General features: G+C 40.8%; 1 protein-coding gene across 3 annotated transcripts in view; it reads right to left on the reverse strand.

The window, feature by feature from the left end:
• The window catches only part of USP28 (ubiquitin specific peptidase 28), a 70,372-nt gene that overhangs the window by 24,465 nt on the left and 27,137 nt on the right, over positions 1-18,770 (reverse strand). For 2 of the 3 annotated variants that reach the window (XM_052652991.1, XM_052652989.1), the window contains exons 4-10: positions 11,511-11,616; positions 10,449-10,608; positions 5,479-5,565; positions 4,640-4,777; positions 3,666-3,739; positions 2,664-2,743; positions 1,365-1,513 (exon numbers count right to left, since the gene is read on the reverse strand). In XM_052652991.1, the coding sequence (XP_052508951.1) occupies positions 1,365-1,513; positions 2,664-2,743; positions 3,666-3,739; positions 4,640-4,777; positions 5,479-5,565; positions 10,449-10,608; positions 11,511-11,616 (794 nt within the window). The remainder of the gene's footprint in view (positions 1-1,364; positions 1,514-2,663; positions 2,744-3,665; positions 3,740-4,639; positions 4,778-5,478; positions 5,566-10,448; positions 10,609-11,510; positions 11,617-18,770) is intronic. The other variant, XM_052652990.1, reaches the window with a different exon arrangement.

Here is an 18,770-nt window from a genome sequence, read left to right on the forward strand (position 1 = left end):
GAAATTGTCTAAAAAGACTAATACATGTACACGTCCTCTATACTACTTATTCACACACAGTTTGAATCCCCTTTACTACTAAAGACGAAAATTGAAACAGCCTCATGATTCTGAGGGTTCTGAAAAAAATCTCTGAATTCCAAGAATTTATGGATATCACAAAGGACTTAAACAAATCAACCTATTAAGTTACCTTGAGTTTCAAGAAAAGAAAGTACTGAGTTATAGAAATACATATATATCCCAACTGTCACTGATCATAGATGAGGAAAGACTAAACCAGGAAAGGCATTTCTGTTCAATTCACCTGTGTGGCAGAGGTTCATACCAGTAACTTTAACATGTTCCCTTTACCAAAGGTGCAAATAGCTATATTCCCTCCACACAGCCTTGTCGGCATGAGGTGAACCAGACAGTCTGCCCGACCTCCTCAGAGCTAAATCTAAACAGGCACTATTTTCTATGTTTTTTAATAGAGAGGTCCGATTCTTGAATAAAAGTCTCCGGAGGTCCAAGTTGTGAATAAACGCTCTTTCTCTTTTGTAAGAGCATGCGTCAGTGGCACAGATGTTATGCCTCCCAATCAGGAATCAACACGCTCCTTGGAAAGCCAGGGAGACAACAGTTCTCTCCCAGTTCTAATACTGCTCTACAGCTAATGTACTTTGACAAGGCTCATGTCAGGCTCCCCATTAAATTCAAGAAAGATTTGCTTCCTCTTATAAGTAATTACTGGACTGGACTCATAAAAAGCACAATTCTGTTTCAAAATGTATGATGAAAGGAGAGTAATTCAAGCTGTGTGGTGCTGGCAATTATGCTACAATATAACTCAGTAATTCTTAACCCAATGGGAATGTTGAGATATTAATTACCCTTACTCGTCCTTCACCTTCCCCTTTTCTTTACAACCCACAAAAACAAATAAATCAATCTTAAATTAAAAAAATTTAAAGCAAAGGCAGAATTTACAACTGAGAATAGTAAATACTATAATAGGGAAGATATTCTAAATGGCATACCATAGGAATTAATCACTGTACTTTTACCCTCCGAAAATATGGAGGCAGTGGGTTCTCCCTACTCAGGTACAGGTAGGCTTCAACAGAAAGAGAGAAACTTGATCATACTTAAAACATCAGAGGCAGCATACAACCTTTATATGATTAACTCAAATTACAAGAATTTAATTATCAAATACTAAGACTCACTACTCTTATCAACTCATAAAGACACTTCAGGCTAGTACAAATCCTGCTAAGTGTAAGAAGTTATTTAATACATGACGTGAAAACAGTCTGCCCAAAAGCTCAGTCCTATTTAACTGGCTTTGTCACTGGCAAAAGCAAAAATATCCAACTCACCTCTTGTCCGTACTTCACTGAATGATCGGAAGGAAGCAGCTCAATGTCACCCTCCACCATGGCCCCTTCTAAACATTCGTCTAAGTTACGATAACCGTTTACCTGAAGGGGATACTGGCCGAAGGTCTCATTGTTACAAAAGGGCTTTCCTAGGCAAAGAGACAGATTGCTTTTTTAAAGGTATCACTACTGCTTTCTAAAGCTTTTTTCCTGGCACCACAGAAACAGTATCATCTTAATTCAGCAATTTGCTGAAAACAGGTTAGAAGTATACATGGTCTTGATGAACCAGTGGATCCATTCACAGATCAGTGACAACTGCTAACCTCACAAAAAAGAAAGACAACCAGAGGTAACATGCCTCCTAATCAAAGGCTGTCCCGCCATCTACAGATTAGTCTCGACTAAAAAGCCTTACCTGAATCTGGCCAAATTCTAGATCCAACTATCGATGTATGAAATGATGAGCAACGAGGAATATGTTAAACTATATCACAGATAAGTGAGCAGCAAAACTTTAGACTGTAGCAAATATATGAGAATAACCTAATTTCTTTAAAAAAAAAATGTATTTCGAGGAAGAAAGAATGGGAGGATGGGATAGTCTGCAGATTCTGGAAAAAACTGAAAAGACATATATCAACCAGTCACAAATGAATCACATTTGATCCTGACTAACACAAACGGTAAAAAAGTATACACATAGGGAAGTGCACGTATCTTTACATACGTAAAATTATTTATTTATATACACAAACAATTATAAAATAAATAGGGTATTTGAATGCTTGGCTAGTTGTATATGACAGTAAGAAATGCTGTTTTGGGGAAGTGATAGTGGATTAGATTGTTTTAAGGAGCCTATCAGAAGGGTAAAAGATGACAAGGGTTAGATGGGGAATGGCTGGCCATGTGTCCAATGCACAGCTAGATAAGCCACTAGAAGAGATATACATTTTTTGGCAGTCTGACTCAACGGAACTTTGAGTTTAGATATTATGTCTGAAAAAAACAGAGAAAACTGATAAATATCAGTATACATCTGATATTAATACCAGGTTTGGGCTGGGCAATATTATACAATTCAATATAACATCTCTGCAACAAACACTGTGCCCATTTTGCAGATGAAGAGACTGAGGATTCATGATCCAGGATCATGGAGCTTGTCCATGGTCACACACATCAAAGAGGCAGAACTAGTATTCAGACCTGCACTTGTCTGACTCTCAAGCCTCTTCACAGTAAATACACATGTGGTCACAAGCAGGGAATCAACATTTAGAGCAGAGGATTTACCTTCACGAATCCCTTCAGTGAGGAAAGTACCATAGAACAGCTGCACCATTGGATTTTCAGATTTGTTCCTGGGATTGCTACTTTTAAAACAAGGAAACAATTCTGTATCATTTGGATGAGGTAAGCAATATACTAAATCAAACAATCATTCAAAAGCAAAAGTAAAACATTTTCATTAAGAGCCAGGTATGGTCTAAAGTAAAGGATTAGTTACTCACTGAACAAGTTTAGTTCAAAAACGCACTGATCAAGTATATGCCCAGCACTGTACTAAATTCTGGAGACACAAAGGCAACAGGCACGATTGCTGGTCTTAAGGCACTGAAAGTCTAATAAGGAAGTCATACATGCAAATACATGTATGTGTGTACATTCAATAGATAACATCCATATCCAGTGGCAGAAGTATATAAGGTATAGAAGTTGTATAAAAGCAAGAATGAGCCCTCTTGTGCAGTTTTTCAAATGAAAACGTTTTCCTGGTGGCACAACAGAAATGGAAAGAAAAGTTTATTTCTATAATCCCTTCTTAAATGTATTGGAAAGCTGTTTTATGATACATACTTCTTCCATCTAGAGTTAAAAAAAAAAAAGCTTAGGAAACAAATACCTCTGCCATCTATATTTGGTAAGAGGTATTTATATTCTTCGCCTTGAATTTTACTTCTGTCAGTGATTGAAACAATTAAATTCAATGTATTCATATTACACCTCCATTCTCACATCAAGGATTGATTTGACCTTTCAATACATTTTACAGCACAGGTGTTGACTTTTAAAAGTTAATAGCTATGGCCCTTTTAGTAAAAAGTTACAGGTTAATGTGATTATCTATAGAGGGGAAAACCAAAGGCAAGGGGGATAAACAATGACAAATGTGAGTGGTTACCCCATGGGGTTTGGTAAAAATCAGTCATTTCTACTTGAGAAGAATAATCTCCTGTATCATCATTCTCATTGAACCGCTATGAGGAGGAGAATGTACAAATCCGCCACACTCACTTAACATTAACAGCTAGCTGGAAGGCGTCCTCCAGCCAATCCAGGAGCTTGTGTGTGAACTCACTCACATCTTGCTGTAAGAGAGGCACAAAGGGCAGAAGAGTTAGACTCAACACTGTATGTGGGCAAATGAAACTCTGCCCTTACCCCACCAATGAGTAAGGCTCTAGTACTGTGCAAGTTTCCTTGTTCAGGTCCAAATAGCATGAAGATACAAGGCACACTGGAGCCCAAGGCTGCAGACAGCACACAAGGTGCGCTAGGGGATCTCTGACTAGGAGGAAATGGAATGCGGCCCCTTCCAGCCACATCTATTTGTAACAAACTATCAAACACTTCCAGCTAGGCCTTTCAGAAAGGTTCAAAGAACAGACTGTAGTCCTCTAGAATAGGAGATCTGTAGGGAGAAAGGAAACATTTTGAAATGTTTTGAGAATTCTGTAGAACTGTCAGGCCTTTAGACAAACAGAGGGGGAAAAAAAAAGTAATTGTATGAACAGTGCTAGTTTTGATTTTAATAGGAGATAGGGAAAAGAATAGACTTGTGACTAGAAAAGAAAGATTGCTCAGAAAAGCTACTGAACTCGGGTTTAGACAGTTTTAAAATCAGGATTTCGATCTGGGCCATTCCAAGACAAAGATGCAGAAAAGGGACGGGCTTTCTTTTCCCCAGTGACCCTTTGCCATGATTCACTGAGGTATCTTCCACACTCCTTTCTAATTCAACAGTCCCTGGAACACTCTCTTCTTTCTACTACTTCTTTCCTTTAGCACTGCCAGCCTCCTCTATACAACACACACACGCACGTACCTTCTTTTTACCACCTGTTCCTTAAGCATTATAAAGGGCAAAAGCAGGCACTAAAGTCCTACACCGTCACGGTCACAGCTTATTCTACAGCTGAGACAAAGCAGCATCACAGTGATGGTCACAAGGCATCACTGCCAGCTCCAGGACTAGAGGCTTCCTGTACCTGCTGCTCCTCAGGTGATCGGAACGCTCCCTTTAAGAGGTCCAGAGCTGCTGAAGGGTCGACAAACTTGCGATTTGACCCCATCATCAGGGCAAACAAATATTGAAGCTCCTGCATAAACACGATATTTCTCTTTTCCTGCAGGAAAGATGGCCATATGTACTCTTATAACCTTGTATTTGGAAAATTAGGATGTGTAAAGAGAAAAGTTGTTAACAATCACTCCCTAATTTACATTTATGAAGATCTCGATCAGAGTCGGGTCTCAAATTGTTACAGGCGTTCTGATAAGGGCTGTGGTGGGGACTGCCCTAAACTCAAGACTACCTGTGTACTGACAGAAGCCAGAGGCCGCACACTGTCAGAAAGCAGAAGTGTTCCCTCCCTAAAGCCGCTGCCCTCCCCCCTGCTGGGAACAGCACCGCCGAGGAGAAATCTTGGCGGGGCAGGGCTGATCTGGGCAGGAGGCTACCCCCTGTGGCAAGAATGAGCTGAAGGCTCTTCTATGACGCTCCAGGCCTCCCGCGTCACGCCACCCACTCTGCATCGCTCAGCGCAAGTGGCTGAAGGAGCCTGAAGGAGGCCCAGTGGCAGAGAAGCTGAGGCCACCACAGTGACCCGTTGCTTTCTTAGGACTGTTTTTCTCATTTTATTCCTGCTTAACGTCACATTTTTGTAAATCCTTATTTCTTGTCACGAAGAAATAAAAGGGATCATCAGGAAACAGAAACAAATGTTGCCAAAGCCAGAGGACATCACAGTCACCAGCTTTAACCAAAATCTAAAGGCCTTTGGGATGAAAGGGGCTGAACAGTGAAGACTCCTCAACAACAATTTACCGTGTGACTTGGACAATTTTCAAGTACGTTCTGTGGTAGACTATAGCTGAGGACAAGTCTTCGGAATTCAGGCAATTGAAACAGAGACTGAAATAAAGAAGGAAATGGATTAATAGCCTTTCTTTCAAAATAACTGCAGCAAAAAAAAATATTTTTTAATCTTAAAAATATGTGTATAAGCATTAACTTGGTATTTCTATTCTAAGGAAATAATGGCTATGTATAAAAATTTAGCAGGAAGAATGTTAATCCTTTTTAGAGAAAAACTAGAAGCAACCTAATGGCTAATAGGAAAAGATTAAATAAACTATAGTGCACCTGTACAGCAGATGATTATACAGTCATTAATGCTGTAGAAACAATGTTTTCATAAGACAGACTTCTACACAGTACAAATGAATGGTCCAGAGTTACATATATCAACACGGATGCATCTCAGAAACAGTCTGTGTAGAAGAATAAGAGTACTATGCTGTGTATATGAGGTTTAATTATATAAAATAACATGGTACACTGTTTAGGGTTACATACACCTGTGGGTGTATCTAGGAAGGCAGGCACACATGGGGGAACGGGGACAACAGGGACTCAACAGTACAGGGATTTCAAACATTTCCTTCTAAAACTGGGTGGCGAGTACAGCTGTGTTCATTACTCTCTACTCTTTGTCGTAAGTACTGTATTTTAAGAATTTTAACAGTAGATATCTCGGACTGGCAGAATTAGGGAGAGGAATTCCTTTTCATTGCTTATAAATTACACATTTTTCCAACTATGACTAACTCTCTTTTCAAAGCTGATGTTTTAAAAAATCTCTTGTATGACCCTAACTCCTCATCCCAGCATACTCCTCCAGTGAAAAAGCCTTCCAGCCCATAGATGAGAACTCTTGAAGCAGCGGCCTGGGTGGACAACGGGCCTCCGACCTCCCAGACTCCATCACAAGCTCTACAGAATTCAGCCAATAGTACACCGAGACTGGGAACATCACAAGCTCTACTGGGATTCAGCCAACAGGAGGAATGGACACCTGGCCTGGCAACTTTAGTCAGGTGAGGCTAGGATAGCACAGTTCTGTCTGGAGCCAGGCCTGGGATGCTCAGCTCTACCTGCCACCGGCTCTCTTCTCTTCCCACCTCCCCTGTCTACCTAGCCCTTCTCCACTCCTCTCAGTTTCATCCCTGTTCTGCTAATAGCAAAGTTCCAGGACTTCTCTTCCACCACGAGAAAAATGGTTTTACATTCCCAAGTCCCTTCCCTGCACCTCTGCAGCTTCACCAAAGTCTGGCATTCCCCAAAGATGCTGTGATTCTTAAAAATGACAACAGTGTGAGTTAACGTTACTCACATTTCCCAATCCAATACTGGCTGGCCGTCCACCATCTGCTTCTTCTCCTGAAGTCTCTCTAGCACTAATGACATCCTCCTCCTCCAGGCATCAGAGTTCAGAACTTCAGAATAATCTTTTGACTCCTTTCCTTTTACTAACCATTGACATCCAGTAAGAAGGCCGCTGCACTCTGACTCTGGGGCACTATTTTATTCAGAACCACCTCCTCTCCCTCCGTCCCGAGCACCTAATCCAACTCCCTGCTCTGCACACACCGTCTCCCTGCCTCCAGAACCTCCTCTCTACCAGCTCACTCTCCACACAGGTCCTTCTCCCTATCTTTCTAATGTGTGTGACCGAAACAGAGCTCCCGAGTCACTGAGGACTGTCACGTGGTGAGTGAGAGGTCTTCTGACTACCCCAAGTCCACCATCCTTCCTAGGTGACTTCGGTCAACATCCAACCCACGGGACACCCTCTCAGCTCTGCCTTGGGAATAAATCAAGGTTCCAACCTCTCCTCCACTCCCACGGCCACCAGCCTGGCCCCGGCCAGCACGCCTCACGGTGATGACTGCGGCAGCCCCCTTCACACGTCTCAACACTTGCATCCTCACCCCTCCATTCTGCTCTCCTCAGGGGCCAGAGGGAGCCTTTGAAAACTCAAGCCAGAGTCCATCAGTCCTCTGCTCAGAACCCGCACGATGACTCCCCATGTCACTCAGAACAAAAGTCAAGTTACCTCTCCAGCAACACCTCCGATGACCCTCCCCTCCACTCCGAGCATTCCAGCCACTCGGGACTCTGAGCACACCAAGCTCGCGCCCATGCTGGGACCCTGCGAGGCACGTCCCGTCGCCTGAAACACCCCAACCCCTGCCCCCGCCCCCAGCAGCTATGGGCTCTCTCCCTTGCCTGCTGCCCAGGCATGTGCTCCAGTCTCAGCCCCTCAAGAGTCCTGGCCTGACCTAGCAGTCGACGTGGGAAACTCCTCCCGCCCTCCCGAGGCAGCTCCAATCTCCCTCACCCTCCTCTCTTCCACCACACCGAACACAGTCAGTTTAACATAGTGTAGAAACTTAGCTATCTAGTTAACTAGTTAAGTTTGTATTGCTTTCTACTTACTGTTCCTTGTCCATCTTGCCTCACAAGAACCTACCTTCCTAAGGGCAAGGCTCAGTCTGGGTTTGGTTCACTTCTGTACCTCAAGGGCTCAGAACAGCACTAGGCACCCAGCAGCTGTCTGGCTTATATTCATGGAGGGAACACAGGGACTTTCGTTCAGCCTGGGGACCTCCAGCTCCCTGAGCATCTTACCTCTTGTGACCTACTCCTCGGCTCCATCTCTACACCCTCATCCACACCCAGGATACGTCAGTACCTGAAACAACTGCCAGAGGTCAGACCACAAATTCAGAACACCCCTCTCCAGAACCATAACCTGTCCTCTGGCTCACAGGACACCTGTGTCTTGACATCATCAGGAACCCAAGCAAATGAGTATCTTCCCTGTCTCCCCAGTCATTACCTCCTTCCTGTCATCATTCTGCCCTCTCCCCAGCTTTGATCCCATGATCTCTAACCACCCTTAATTAAATTCTCAAACTGCCCTTTCGTTCTTTAATCTAACCCAGCAAATCCTCCAACTTAGATGAACTTAATTTTCTACTTAAGCACTATGGAGCACTGCCAAGAGAAAAAGTCTCGATAAAGCAGGGCACACTGATACCACTATACATTTAAGTCTATAAGCTCAAGCAGGGCTTCATATTTTTAGAAATTCTACTACTGTGCTCTGGTGCCAACTGATTTCCCGCTGTTGACAACTATTTTAAACTTTCATCCTCTTAAAGAGATTCAGTCAACTTTTCCATGCTGTCTCAGAAAGTGGTGCTTATTTCAGAGGAAAAAATGACTATTTAGGAACCATTTCAAGTTGAGTTAGCAGTCGTCACTTCTTCCTTGTCCTCTGCCGTTACTCTCCTGCCCTCCTGCTCCTGGAGGCCAAGCCCTCCCCACACGCTCCCTGTCCCATCCTGCCATGCTTCCTCTGAAACTCTTCTCAGCTGTCCCCTCATCATCAGCTCTCACAGGAGGGACGTCAACTCAGGGCAGGGTCTCAGTCTCAGTCAATCTCTCCCTCTCTCTCAAAAGGAAAGAACTGACTGACGTCCCTAATTCCCAGTGAACAGAAGCCAGTGAGCCGCTTAAAGCGGAAGCAGAATCACAGCACTTGTCTGCCCCAAACCTTCCGACACTTACCACCTCTCCTAACTCCTGAGACCTCGGCATGACCCCCGGGCTCCCCGTCCCCCCACCACCGTCCCCCCACCACCGCTGTCGTCACTGCTGCCTGCTCCTCCCCCTTGGCACTCAGACCCAGCTTTCTCCCTATTTCTCAACATACTAAGCTCCTGACCCCGAGTCTTTGTATGCCGTCCGCTCCGTCTGCAGCGTTCTTTATGTGATCATAAGAAACGTTCTTCATGCAACTACATGGCCCATCCAATGCCTCACTCAAGTCCAGCCTCTGCTCGGATGCTCACTGTGGCAGAAAGGCCTTACCCAACCCCCCTGAATGAACAGCACCCCTTCCCTCTCTAGTCCCTCTCACTCTCATTCGCCTTTATAGTCCTCGGCACCACCTGATCTGTAATTTGTATCCTGTATGTCCCACTCTTTTCAAACTCCATGGGAGTGTGGGCCTTGTTTTATCTACTGCTGTTTCCCCAGTGTGAAAACAGTGCCAGGCAAAGAGTAAGTTGAAGGAATCCATGGGTTTTAAGCGTGGAAGCAGAGGGTTCAGTTTCTGGCTGAGCAGTTGGGTTGCTGTCAAGTACTGTGAAGGAGAAGCTCGCAGGATGGGGTCAAGTGCTGCACTGCAGCCACGTTAGGCTTAAGAGGCAACACGCTCCCCAGGGCAATTCATCCATCCATCCATTGGGCTTGATCACCAACTACAGGCTACTGATTCCCAGAATTTTATCTGCAGCCCAGGTCTTTTTACTGAACAACAGATTCACAAAGATAACTGCCTACCCGGTAGTTCCATGTGGACCCTACAACTAAGCATGTTTTAAAACTAACCAAACCCCACGTTTAACACACACGCAAATTATTCCTCCTCTGGTGTCAAATGGCACTGCTGCCCACCTGGTAGCTCAAGTCAGAAATCTGGTCTTCCTCAGCCCTTCCTGCACATATCCCTACGAGGCTGCCTGCCATGCCCTATACATCTGATCTCCTGAACACCTTGAGAATGTTTTTACTCCCACCTACCACAGTTTATGCCACTTTTCCATTCCAGGCCGTGACCATTTCCTTCCTGCTTGGTCCCTTACAATAGCCTCTCAAAGACTGGTTTCTCCTTGTTAATTAACTCGTGCTCTGCTGGAATACACCACACACTCAGCCTATTTAAAAGCACAGAAGACTTTGTTTTCAGTACTGCCCGCTTTAGACACCAGAGCGTCTAGGTCCGAAACGTAAAAAAGTAACCGAAATACAATCATACCATGGGGAGAACGCTCCAGTTTATTTATCTGTCTCCATTTTTTTCAAAGCTGTGTTTCTCATATTTCAGCTTAATACATTACAAAACTGTCTCCAGAAGACACAGTTGTCTCTTAAAAATTTCATACCTGAATCACAGCACTAAACCAACATGTATTGCCAACATTTTTCAGCCCAACTGGCCAACCATCAACTCGTCTCCAGTCATTGGGATTGGGATTTTCTCCCCAGACTTCACAGCGTTTTCTCTTTGAGCGTTTAGTTTCTGCAGAGGTTACCTCGTGCATCCTATATTGTGCCAACATACCACACATCAAAAAAGAAAAGAGTTAAACTGTTATACTATAAGGAGGCTGTAGATAACCTTTCATAGGAAATTCAAAATGTCAGGTACACTACTAACTGGGTTATCACTAGGCATATCATAACTTTAGTTTTAACATAAATGAAAAGTAAGGTTTAAACATGAAGTTGTTAAAATCCTTCCTAGCAGAGATTATTACCAGTAAGGCCCCTGATGGAACTGAGTTGAGACTCAAGACTATTAAAAGTTTTACAGTTCAATGAAAGTGCCTTATTTCAGACTTGCCATTGAAAGAGCCAAGAGAGACACTCGGCAAAAGCTAAGCGCCTCCAAATTGTTTAACACACATATCATGGTCCTAAGCAACTCAGCAATAGGAGGGGATCAACGTGTCTACAAACTAACATGCCACCCTTGGAACTGGGTATTTGTGAACAATACCAATCACTAAATTAGTACTAATTCAAAAAATATATCCCTCTAGTCACTTCTGAGACAGGGGAGTTAATGATAACTTTCATTTTCACGTAACTCTCAAAGTTTACAGAGGCTCAAGGTTTATAAACAGAATATGAACTCATAGACACCTTAAAAAAAAGAGAATATGTATTTTCATCAGATATTTGCTCTAATTTGGTTTCCATCCTATCAAATGAAAACTACAAAACCTTGCAGTTTCTACTCAACTCAAAGACAGCAAGCTGCAATAAGACTCTTATCATATTTAGCTTCTTCAAAACTGAACCAAAGAGTTAAGTAAGCTAACATGAATTTAAATTTTCTCATAAAAGAAGTTTCATTTAGGTGCAATTAAAGAAGCCTGGCAGAACTGTCTTTGACCTACACACTAAGGTGTGGAGCAAAGATTATAAATTAAGTCAATAACCTGTTAAGATCTCTTCCATCAGCTTGAATTTTGGGGGACTCCAGCAGACTCAAAGCAATGGCAGCCTGAAGATCATCTTTGCTATCGTGAGTAAGGTCTATCACTTCTGTAAGATAAACAGAAATTTAATTAGTCTACATGCAGGAAACACTGCCTTTCTGTCTATATTGAAGGTAAAAAGGTAAAAGCAGTCACAAAATTAGCTCTCACTACAATGGCTCATTTGTGAAATAACAACTTTATTACTCCATGCCAGAGTCAAAGTAATAACTTACTGCCACACTGTAGCCTTAAGATTAGTTAACAGTACAGTAATAACAAGCTGCTAAAGTGCAATGAAGCAAATACCCCCTTTTGCAGCCTTACTTCAGAGTCAGAAATATATCCCATACCTGTAGGTTAAATACTGTACTTGCTGTAAAGTAGCAGCTAAAAGTGAAACACTCAAAAAATGGGTACTTTCAATCTCACACAAACTACTCTAGAGAATAGGGAATCTACTCCTCAACCCATTTTACAGTCAGCATAACACCTTGTTACATCCCAAGCCAATCAAGGACAGTAAGAGAAAGGCAAAATGACAAGCTCACTCATGATCATAGATGTAAAAAGCCAAAATATAAGCAAAACAGAATCCTGCTAACATACCACAAAAGATTATATATTAAGGCCAAGCTGAATTCATTGTAGAAATGAAATATCAAGCTAATGCTAGAAAAGAGACCAGTAAAATTCATTATCTAAACAATTAAAAGGAAAAAATGATCATCTCAATAGATACAGAAAAAGTATTTGATAACATTCAACCTCTATCAAGGAATAAAAACTCCAAGCCAAGTAGGAAGAGAAAAACTATTTTTAGACTGAGAAAGAATTATCCATGGAAAACCCACAGCAGACTTTATACTGAATTGTGAAATTTCCTTTAAAAGCAAGAGTAAGATGAAGATGTCTCTTGTGAGGGCTTTTACTCACCGTGGCTCTCAAAGTTCCGGGTAGTGTGATAAGAAAATAAGATAAAAGTTTAAAAAATAAAGAATGCAAAGAAACAAAACTCGTAATTCACACATACAATGAAGCCCAAAATAATCTACGGAAAATTGGCATAATGAATAATAAGAGGCAGTTAGATAAGCCATCAATGAACAAAAGTTAAACGAATTTCTATATATGAGCAATGAAATAATTTATGAAGAAAAAAATCACAAAGAACGTAAAACTAACACTCTCAAGACCTTGTCTACCACCCTAAGAATAAATGTATGGATCAATGGAACAGAATTAGTGGAACTGAACTGACAGTCCAGGAATAAACCTCACAGTTGTAGTCAACTGATTTTCAACACAGGTACCAAGGCAATTCAACAGAGAAAGAATATCTTTTCAACAAAAGGTGCTGGGACAATTGGATATCCACAGGCAAAAAATGACTTTTAACTCCTTCCTCACATCATTTACAAAAATGAACTCAAAGAGTGGATCAAGCCCTCAAGATAAGAGGTAAAACAAAACTCTTAAAATAGGTAACTCTTCATGACCTTGGATTAGACAATGGCGTCTTCCGGATGACACTAAAAGTACAGGAGTTAAAGAAAAAATTGATAAATTTGACATCACCAAATAAATATCTTTGGGCTTCAAAGGATATCATCAGGATAGTGAAAAGACAACCCACAAAATGAGAGAAAAATTTTGCAAATCATGTATCTGGTAAGGGAACTATGTACAGAATATATTAATTCCTGCAACTGAAAAACAAAAATACCAACTTTAATAAAATAATATATAATTTAAAAAAACACTTTAGAAACGGGCAAAGAATTTCAATGGACAGTTCTCCAAAGGAGATACAGAAATGGCCAATAAGAACATGAAAAAATGTTTCACATCATTAGCCATTCAGTTCAGTTCAGTTCAGTTGCTCAGTCATGTCCGACTCTTTGCGACCCCATGAATGGCAGCACGCCAGGCCTCCCTGTCCATCACCATCTCCCGGAGTTCACTCAGACTCACATTCATCGAGTCAGTGATGCCATCCAGCCATCTCATTCTCTGTCGTCCCCTTCTCCTCCTGCCCCCAATCCCTCCCAGCATCAGAGTCTTTTCCAATGAGTCAACTCTTCACATCAGGTGGCCAAAGTATTGGAGTTTCAGCTTTAGCATCATTCCTTTCAAAGAAATCCCAGGGCTGATCTCCTTCACAACGGACTGGTTGGATCTCCTTGCAGTCCAAGGGACTCTCAAGAGTCTTCTCCAACACCACAGTTCAAAAGCATCAATTCTTTGGTGCTCAGCTTTCTTCACAGTCCAACTCTCGCACCCATACATGACTACTGGAAAAACCATAGCCTTGACTAGACAGACCTTTGTTGGCAAAGTAATGTCTCTGCTTTTGAATACGCTATCTAGGTTGGTGGTAACTTTTCTTCCAAGGAGTAAGCATCTTTTAATTTCATGGCTGCAGTCACCATCTGCAGTGATTTTGGAGCCCAAAAAAATAAAAGTCTGACACTGTTCCCACTGTTTCCCCATCTATTTCCCATGAAGTGATGGGACCAGATGCCATGATCTTCGTTTCTGAATGTTGAGCTTTAAGCCAACTTTTTCACTCTCCACTTTCACTTTCATCAAGAGGCTTTTTAGTTCCTCTTCATTCTTCCATAACGGTGGTATCATCTGCATATCTGAGGTTATTGATATTTCTCCCCGCAATCTTGACTCCAGCTTGTGCTTCTTCCAGCCGAGCGTTTCTCATGATGTACTCTGCATATAACTTAAACAAGCAGGGTGACAATATACAGCCTTGGTGTACTCCTTTTCCTATTTGGAACCAGTCTGTTTTTCCATGTCCAGTTCTAACTGTTGCTTCCTGACCTGCATATAGGTTTCTCAAGAGGCATGTCAGGTGGTTTGGTATTCCCATCTTATTCAGAATTTTCCAGTTTATTGTGATGCACACAGTCAAAGGCTTTGGCATAGTCAATAAAGCAAAAATAGATGTTTTTCTGGAACTCTCTTGGTTTTTACATGATCCAGCAGTTGTTGGCAATTTGATCTCTGGTTCCTCTGCCTTTTCTAAAAGGCAGCTTGAACATCTGGAAGTTCACGGTCCACCTATTGCTGAAGCCTGGCTTGGAGAATTTTGAGCATTACTTTACTAGCATGTGAGATGAGTGCAACTGTGCGGTAGTCTGAGCATTCTTTGGCATTGCCTTTCTTTGGGATTGGAATGAAAACTGACCTTTTCCAGTCCTGTGGCCACTGCTGAGTTTTCCAAATTTGCGGGCATATTGAGTGCAGCACTTTTACACCATCATCTTTCAGGATTTGAAATAGCTCAGCTGGAATTCCATCACCTCCACTAGCTTTGTTCGTAGTGATGCTTTCTAAGGCCCACCTGACTTCACATTCCAGGATATCTGGCTCTAGGTGAGTGATCACACCATCGTGATTATCTGGGTCCTGAAGATCTTTTTGGTACAGTTCTTCTGTGTATTCTTGCCACCTCTTCTTAGTTATCTTCTGCTTCTGTTAGGTCCATACCAATTCTGTCCTTTATCGAGCCCATCCTTGCATGAAATGTTCCCTTGGTATCTCTAATTTTCTCGAAGAGATCTCTAGTCTTTCCCATTCTGTTGTTTTCCTCTATTTCTTTGCATTGATTGCTGAGGAAGGCTTTCTTATCTCTTCTTGCTATTCTTTGGAACTCTGCATTCAGATGCTTATATCTTTCCTTTTCTCCTTTGCTTTTCGCTTCTCTTCTTTTCACAGCTATTTGTAAGGCCTCCCCGACAGTTATCTTCCTTTTTTGCATTTCTTTTCCATGGGGATGATCTTGATCCCTGTCTCCTGTACAATGTCATGAACCTCATTCCATAGTTCATCAGGCACTCTATCTCAGATCTAGTACCTTAAATCTATTTCTCACGTCCACTGTATAATCATAAGGGATTTGATTTAGGTCATACCTGAATGGTCTAGTGGTTTTCCCTGCTTTCTTCAATTTCAGTCTGAATTTGGCAATAAGGAGTTCATGATCTGAGCCACAGTCGGCTTCTGGTCTTGTTTTTGTTGACTATATAGAGCTTCTCCATCTTTGGCTGCAAAGAATATAATCAATCTGATTTCGGTGTTGGCCATCTGGTGATGTCCATGTGTAGAGTCTTTTCTTGTGTTGTTGGAAGAGGGTGTTTGCTATGACCAGTGCATTTTCTTGGCAAAACTCTAGTCTTTGCCCTGCTTCATTCCGTATTCCATGGCCAAATTTGCCTGTTACTCCAGGTGTTTCTTGACTTCCTACTTTTGCATTCCAGTCCCCTATAATGAAAAGGACATCTTTTTTGGGTGTTAGTTCTAAAAGGCCTTGTAGGTCTTCACAGAACCGTTCAACTTCAGCTTCTTCAGCATTACTGTTTGGGGCATAGACTTGGATTACTGTGATATTGAATGGTTTGCCTTGGAAACGAACAGAGATCATTCTGTCATTTTTGAGAGTGCATCCAAGTACTGCATTTCAGACTTCTGTTGACCATGATGGCTACTCCATTTCTTCTTTAGCCATTAGGAAATTCAAATCAAAACCACAATGAGATTAACATTTCACACCCACTTGGAAGGCTAAAAATAACAAGCGTCAGTGAAGATGTAGAGAAGTCAGAACCTTGTGTAGTGCTAGTGGGAATGTAAAATGGTGCAGTTGCTGGGAAAGCTAGAGGAATGCAGTTTGGCAATTCTTCAAAATGTTAAACAGAGAAAGTTTCATGACATTTATTTTTTTGGAAACGACTCCAAAAGCAGAGACAAAAACAAAAATCAACAAACAGAGCTAAATCAAGCTTAGTAAAAACTTTAAAAGCATAAAGGACACAATCAAAAGAGTGAAAAGACAATCTACAGAATCGAAGAAAATATCTGCCAATCATATATCTGATAAAGAGTTAATATCCAGAATATATACAGAACTTCTACAACTTGCCAACAATAAAAACTGAACTAATCTGACTGTAAAATAGGCAAAAGACTTGAATAGACGTTTCTCCAAAGATGATATAAGATGGCTAACAAGCATATGAAAACATGCTCAGCGTCACTAATCATCAGAGAAAGTGCAGAGTAAAACCACAATGTGCTGCTATCGCCTCACATCCACTACAATGGCCATCAAAAAACAACCAAAAACCAGAAAATAACAAGTATTAGTGAGGATTTGGAGAACCTGGAACTCTTCTGCATTGCTGGTAGGATTATAAAATGGTGCAAATGCTACGGCAAACAGTACCGAGGCTCCTCAAAAAATTAAAAGTAGACTCCCATATGATCTAGCGATCTCACTTCTGGGTATACATCAGGGTCTCAGAGGCATCTGCACATCCAAGTTCAAATGGCTCTATTCACAACAGTCAAGAGGTGGAAGCAACCCCAATATCCATGGGCAGATAAATGGATAAACAAAATCTGGTATACACATACAATGGAGTATTATTCAACCTGAAACAGAAAGGAAATTCTAACATGCTACAATCTGAATGAGCATTAACACCTTATACTAAGTGAAACAAGCCAGGCACAAAACGACAAATACGCTACGATCCCACTTTTAAAAGGTACTTAAGAGTAGTCAAAATCATGGAAAACAGAAAGAATGGAGGTTGCTACGAGAGGGAGTAATAGGGAATTACTGTTTAATGGGTACAGGTTTCGGTCTCATAAGACAAAGAAAGGGTTCTGGAGACGGATGGTGATGATAGCTGCACGATGACATGAATGTACATAATACCAGTGAATTGTATGCTTTAAAATGGTTATGATAGTAACTTTCACGTTATGTGTAATTTAGCATAAGGAAAAAATTTGGAAAGAAAAGAAAGGTAATCCTGTCACATGCCACTGCATCGATGAACACTGAGGATATTATGTTAAATGAGGTAAGCTAGTCATGAAAACATAAATACTATATGATTCCACTTATATGAGGTATTTAAAGTAGTCAACTTCATAGAAGCAGAAAGCAGAAGGCTGTTACCAGGGGTGGGATAGAGAGAGAAAAGGGTTACTTAATGGGAATGAAGTGTCAGATTTACAAGATAGTTCTGGAGATTCTTTTATACAATAATGTGAATATACTTAACACTACTGAAATATACACTTAAAAATGGTTAAAATGTAAATTTTGTTAATGTGTTTTTACCACAACTGAGAAAAAGGATTCTAACTAATAAATTACAAGGTAATGATATATAAAATATTATCATTTTGAAACCTCCAATAAAATAAAGAATCTAAGCAATAATCACCAATGGTGGCTGGAAACACTAGGTGGGGAACTTTATGACAAATGAATCAAGCTGACAACCTGAGCACCCTAACAATTTTAACAACACAAAAAGGGGGTAACCAGACATTATTTGCTTCTTGATATGACAAAACAGAAGAAATATACACAATACTACCTATGACACTGTCATGCCAGATAAGCACCTAAATTAACAGGAAAGACAGAGGACATAAAACTTCATTGAAGTATACCACAGAAATGCAAACAGAAAATTCCAGAACGTATGAAACATGACTAAAAAAGAGATAAGAATTTACAGATAAAAGGAATCTTAAAAACATTTCAAACATATTTTTTAACATATATTTTTTATTGAAGTATAGTTGACTTACAATGTTTCAGGTGCACAGCAAGATGACTCAGTTATACAAATATACATATATTATTTTTGAAATTATTTTCCATCATAGGTTATTACAAGATATTGACTATAGTCCCATGCCATACAGTAAACCTTTGTTGCTTCATGCATTATCTATTTTTTAATTAGAAATCAAGCATTCATTCTATTCATACTAAGTCAAACAAGTGGAATCAAAATGTCATGCTTTTTCTAGTTAGGCAAAAATTCATAAGTTTTTAAAAATATATATAATACATATTTATATTTATGTATACAAAAGCTTTTCTACTACACCTGATAAAGGCTTGAGAAAGAAAATTTAAAAAAGAGACGGAAAAGCTGGAGAACATAAACTAAATGAAATGGGAGTACTGAATATGAAATAGAAAAAGTGAAACAAACTAGATAAAAGGTCATCATATAGTCCAGTTGTTTTTAAACATGACTACTCATTAGAAACATATCTGGAGCTCTGGAGAAAATAAGCAATACCTGAGCATTTGAATTTTTCAAAAAATTTCAAGATAATTCTGGTATGCACCTGGATTTTAAAACTTTTTTTTTCAAAGGTTTTTCTATTATA

The sequence above is a fragment of the Budorcas taxicolor genome, chromosome 15 (genome assembly GCF_023091745.1).
Source record: "Budorcas taxicolor isolate Tak-1 chromosome 15, Takin1.1, whole genome shotgun sequence".
Classification (NCBI taxonomy): domain Eukaryota; kingdom Metazoa; phylum Chordata; class Mammalia; order Artiodactyla; family Bovidae; genus Budorcas; species Budorcas taxicolor.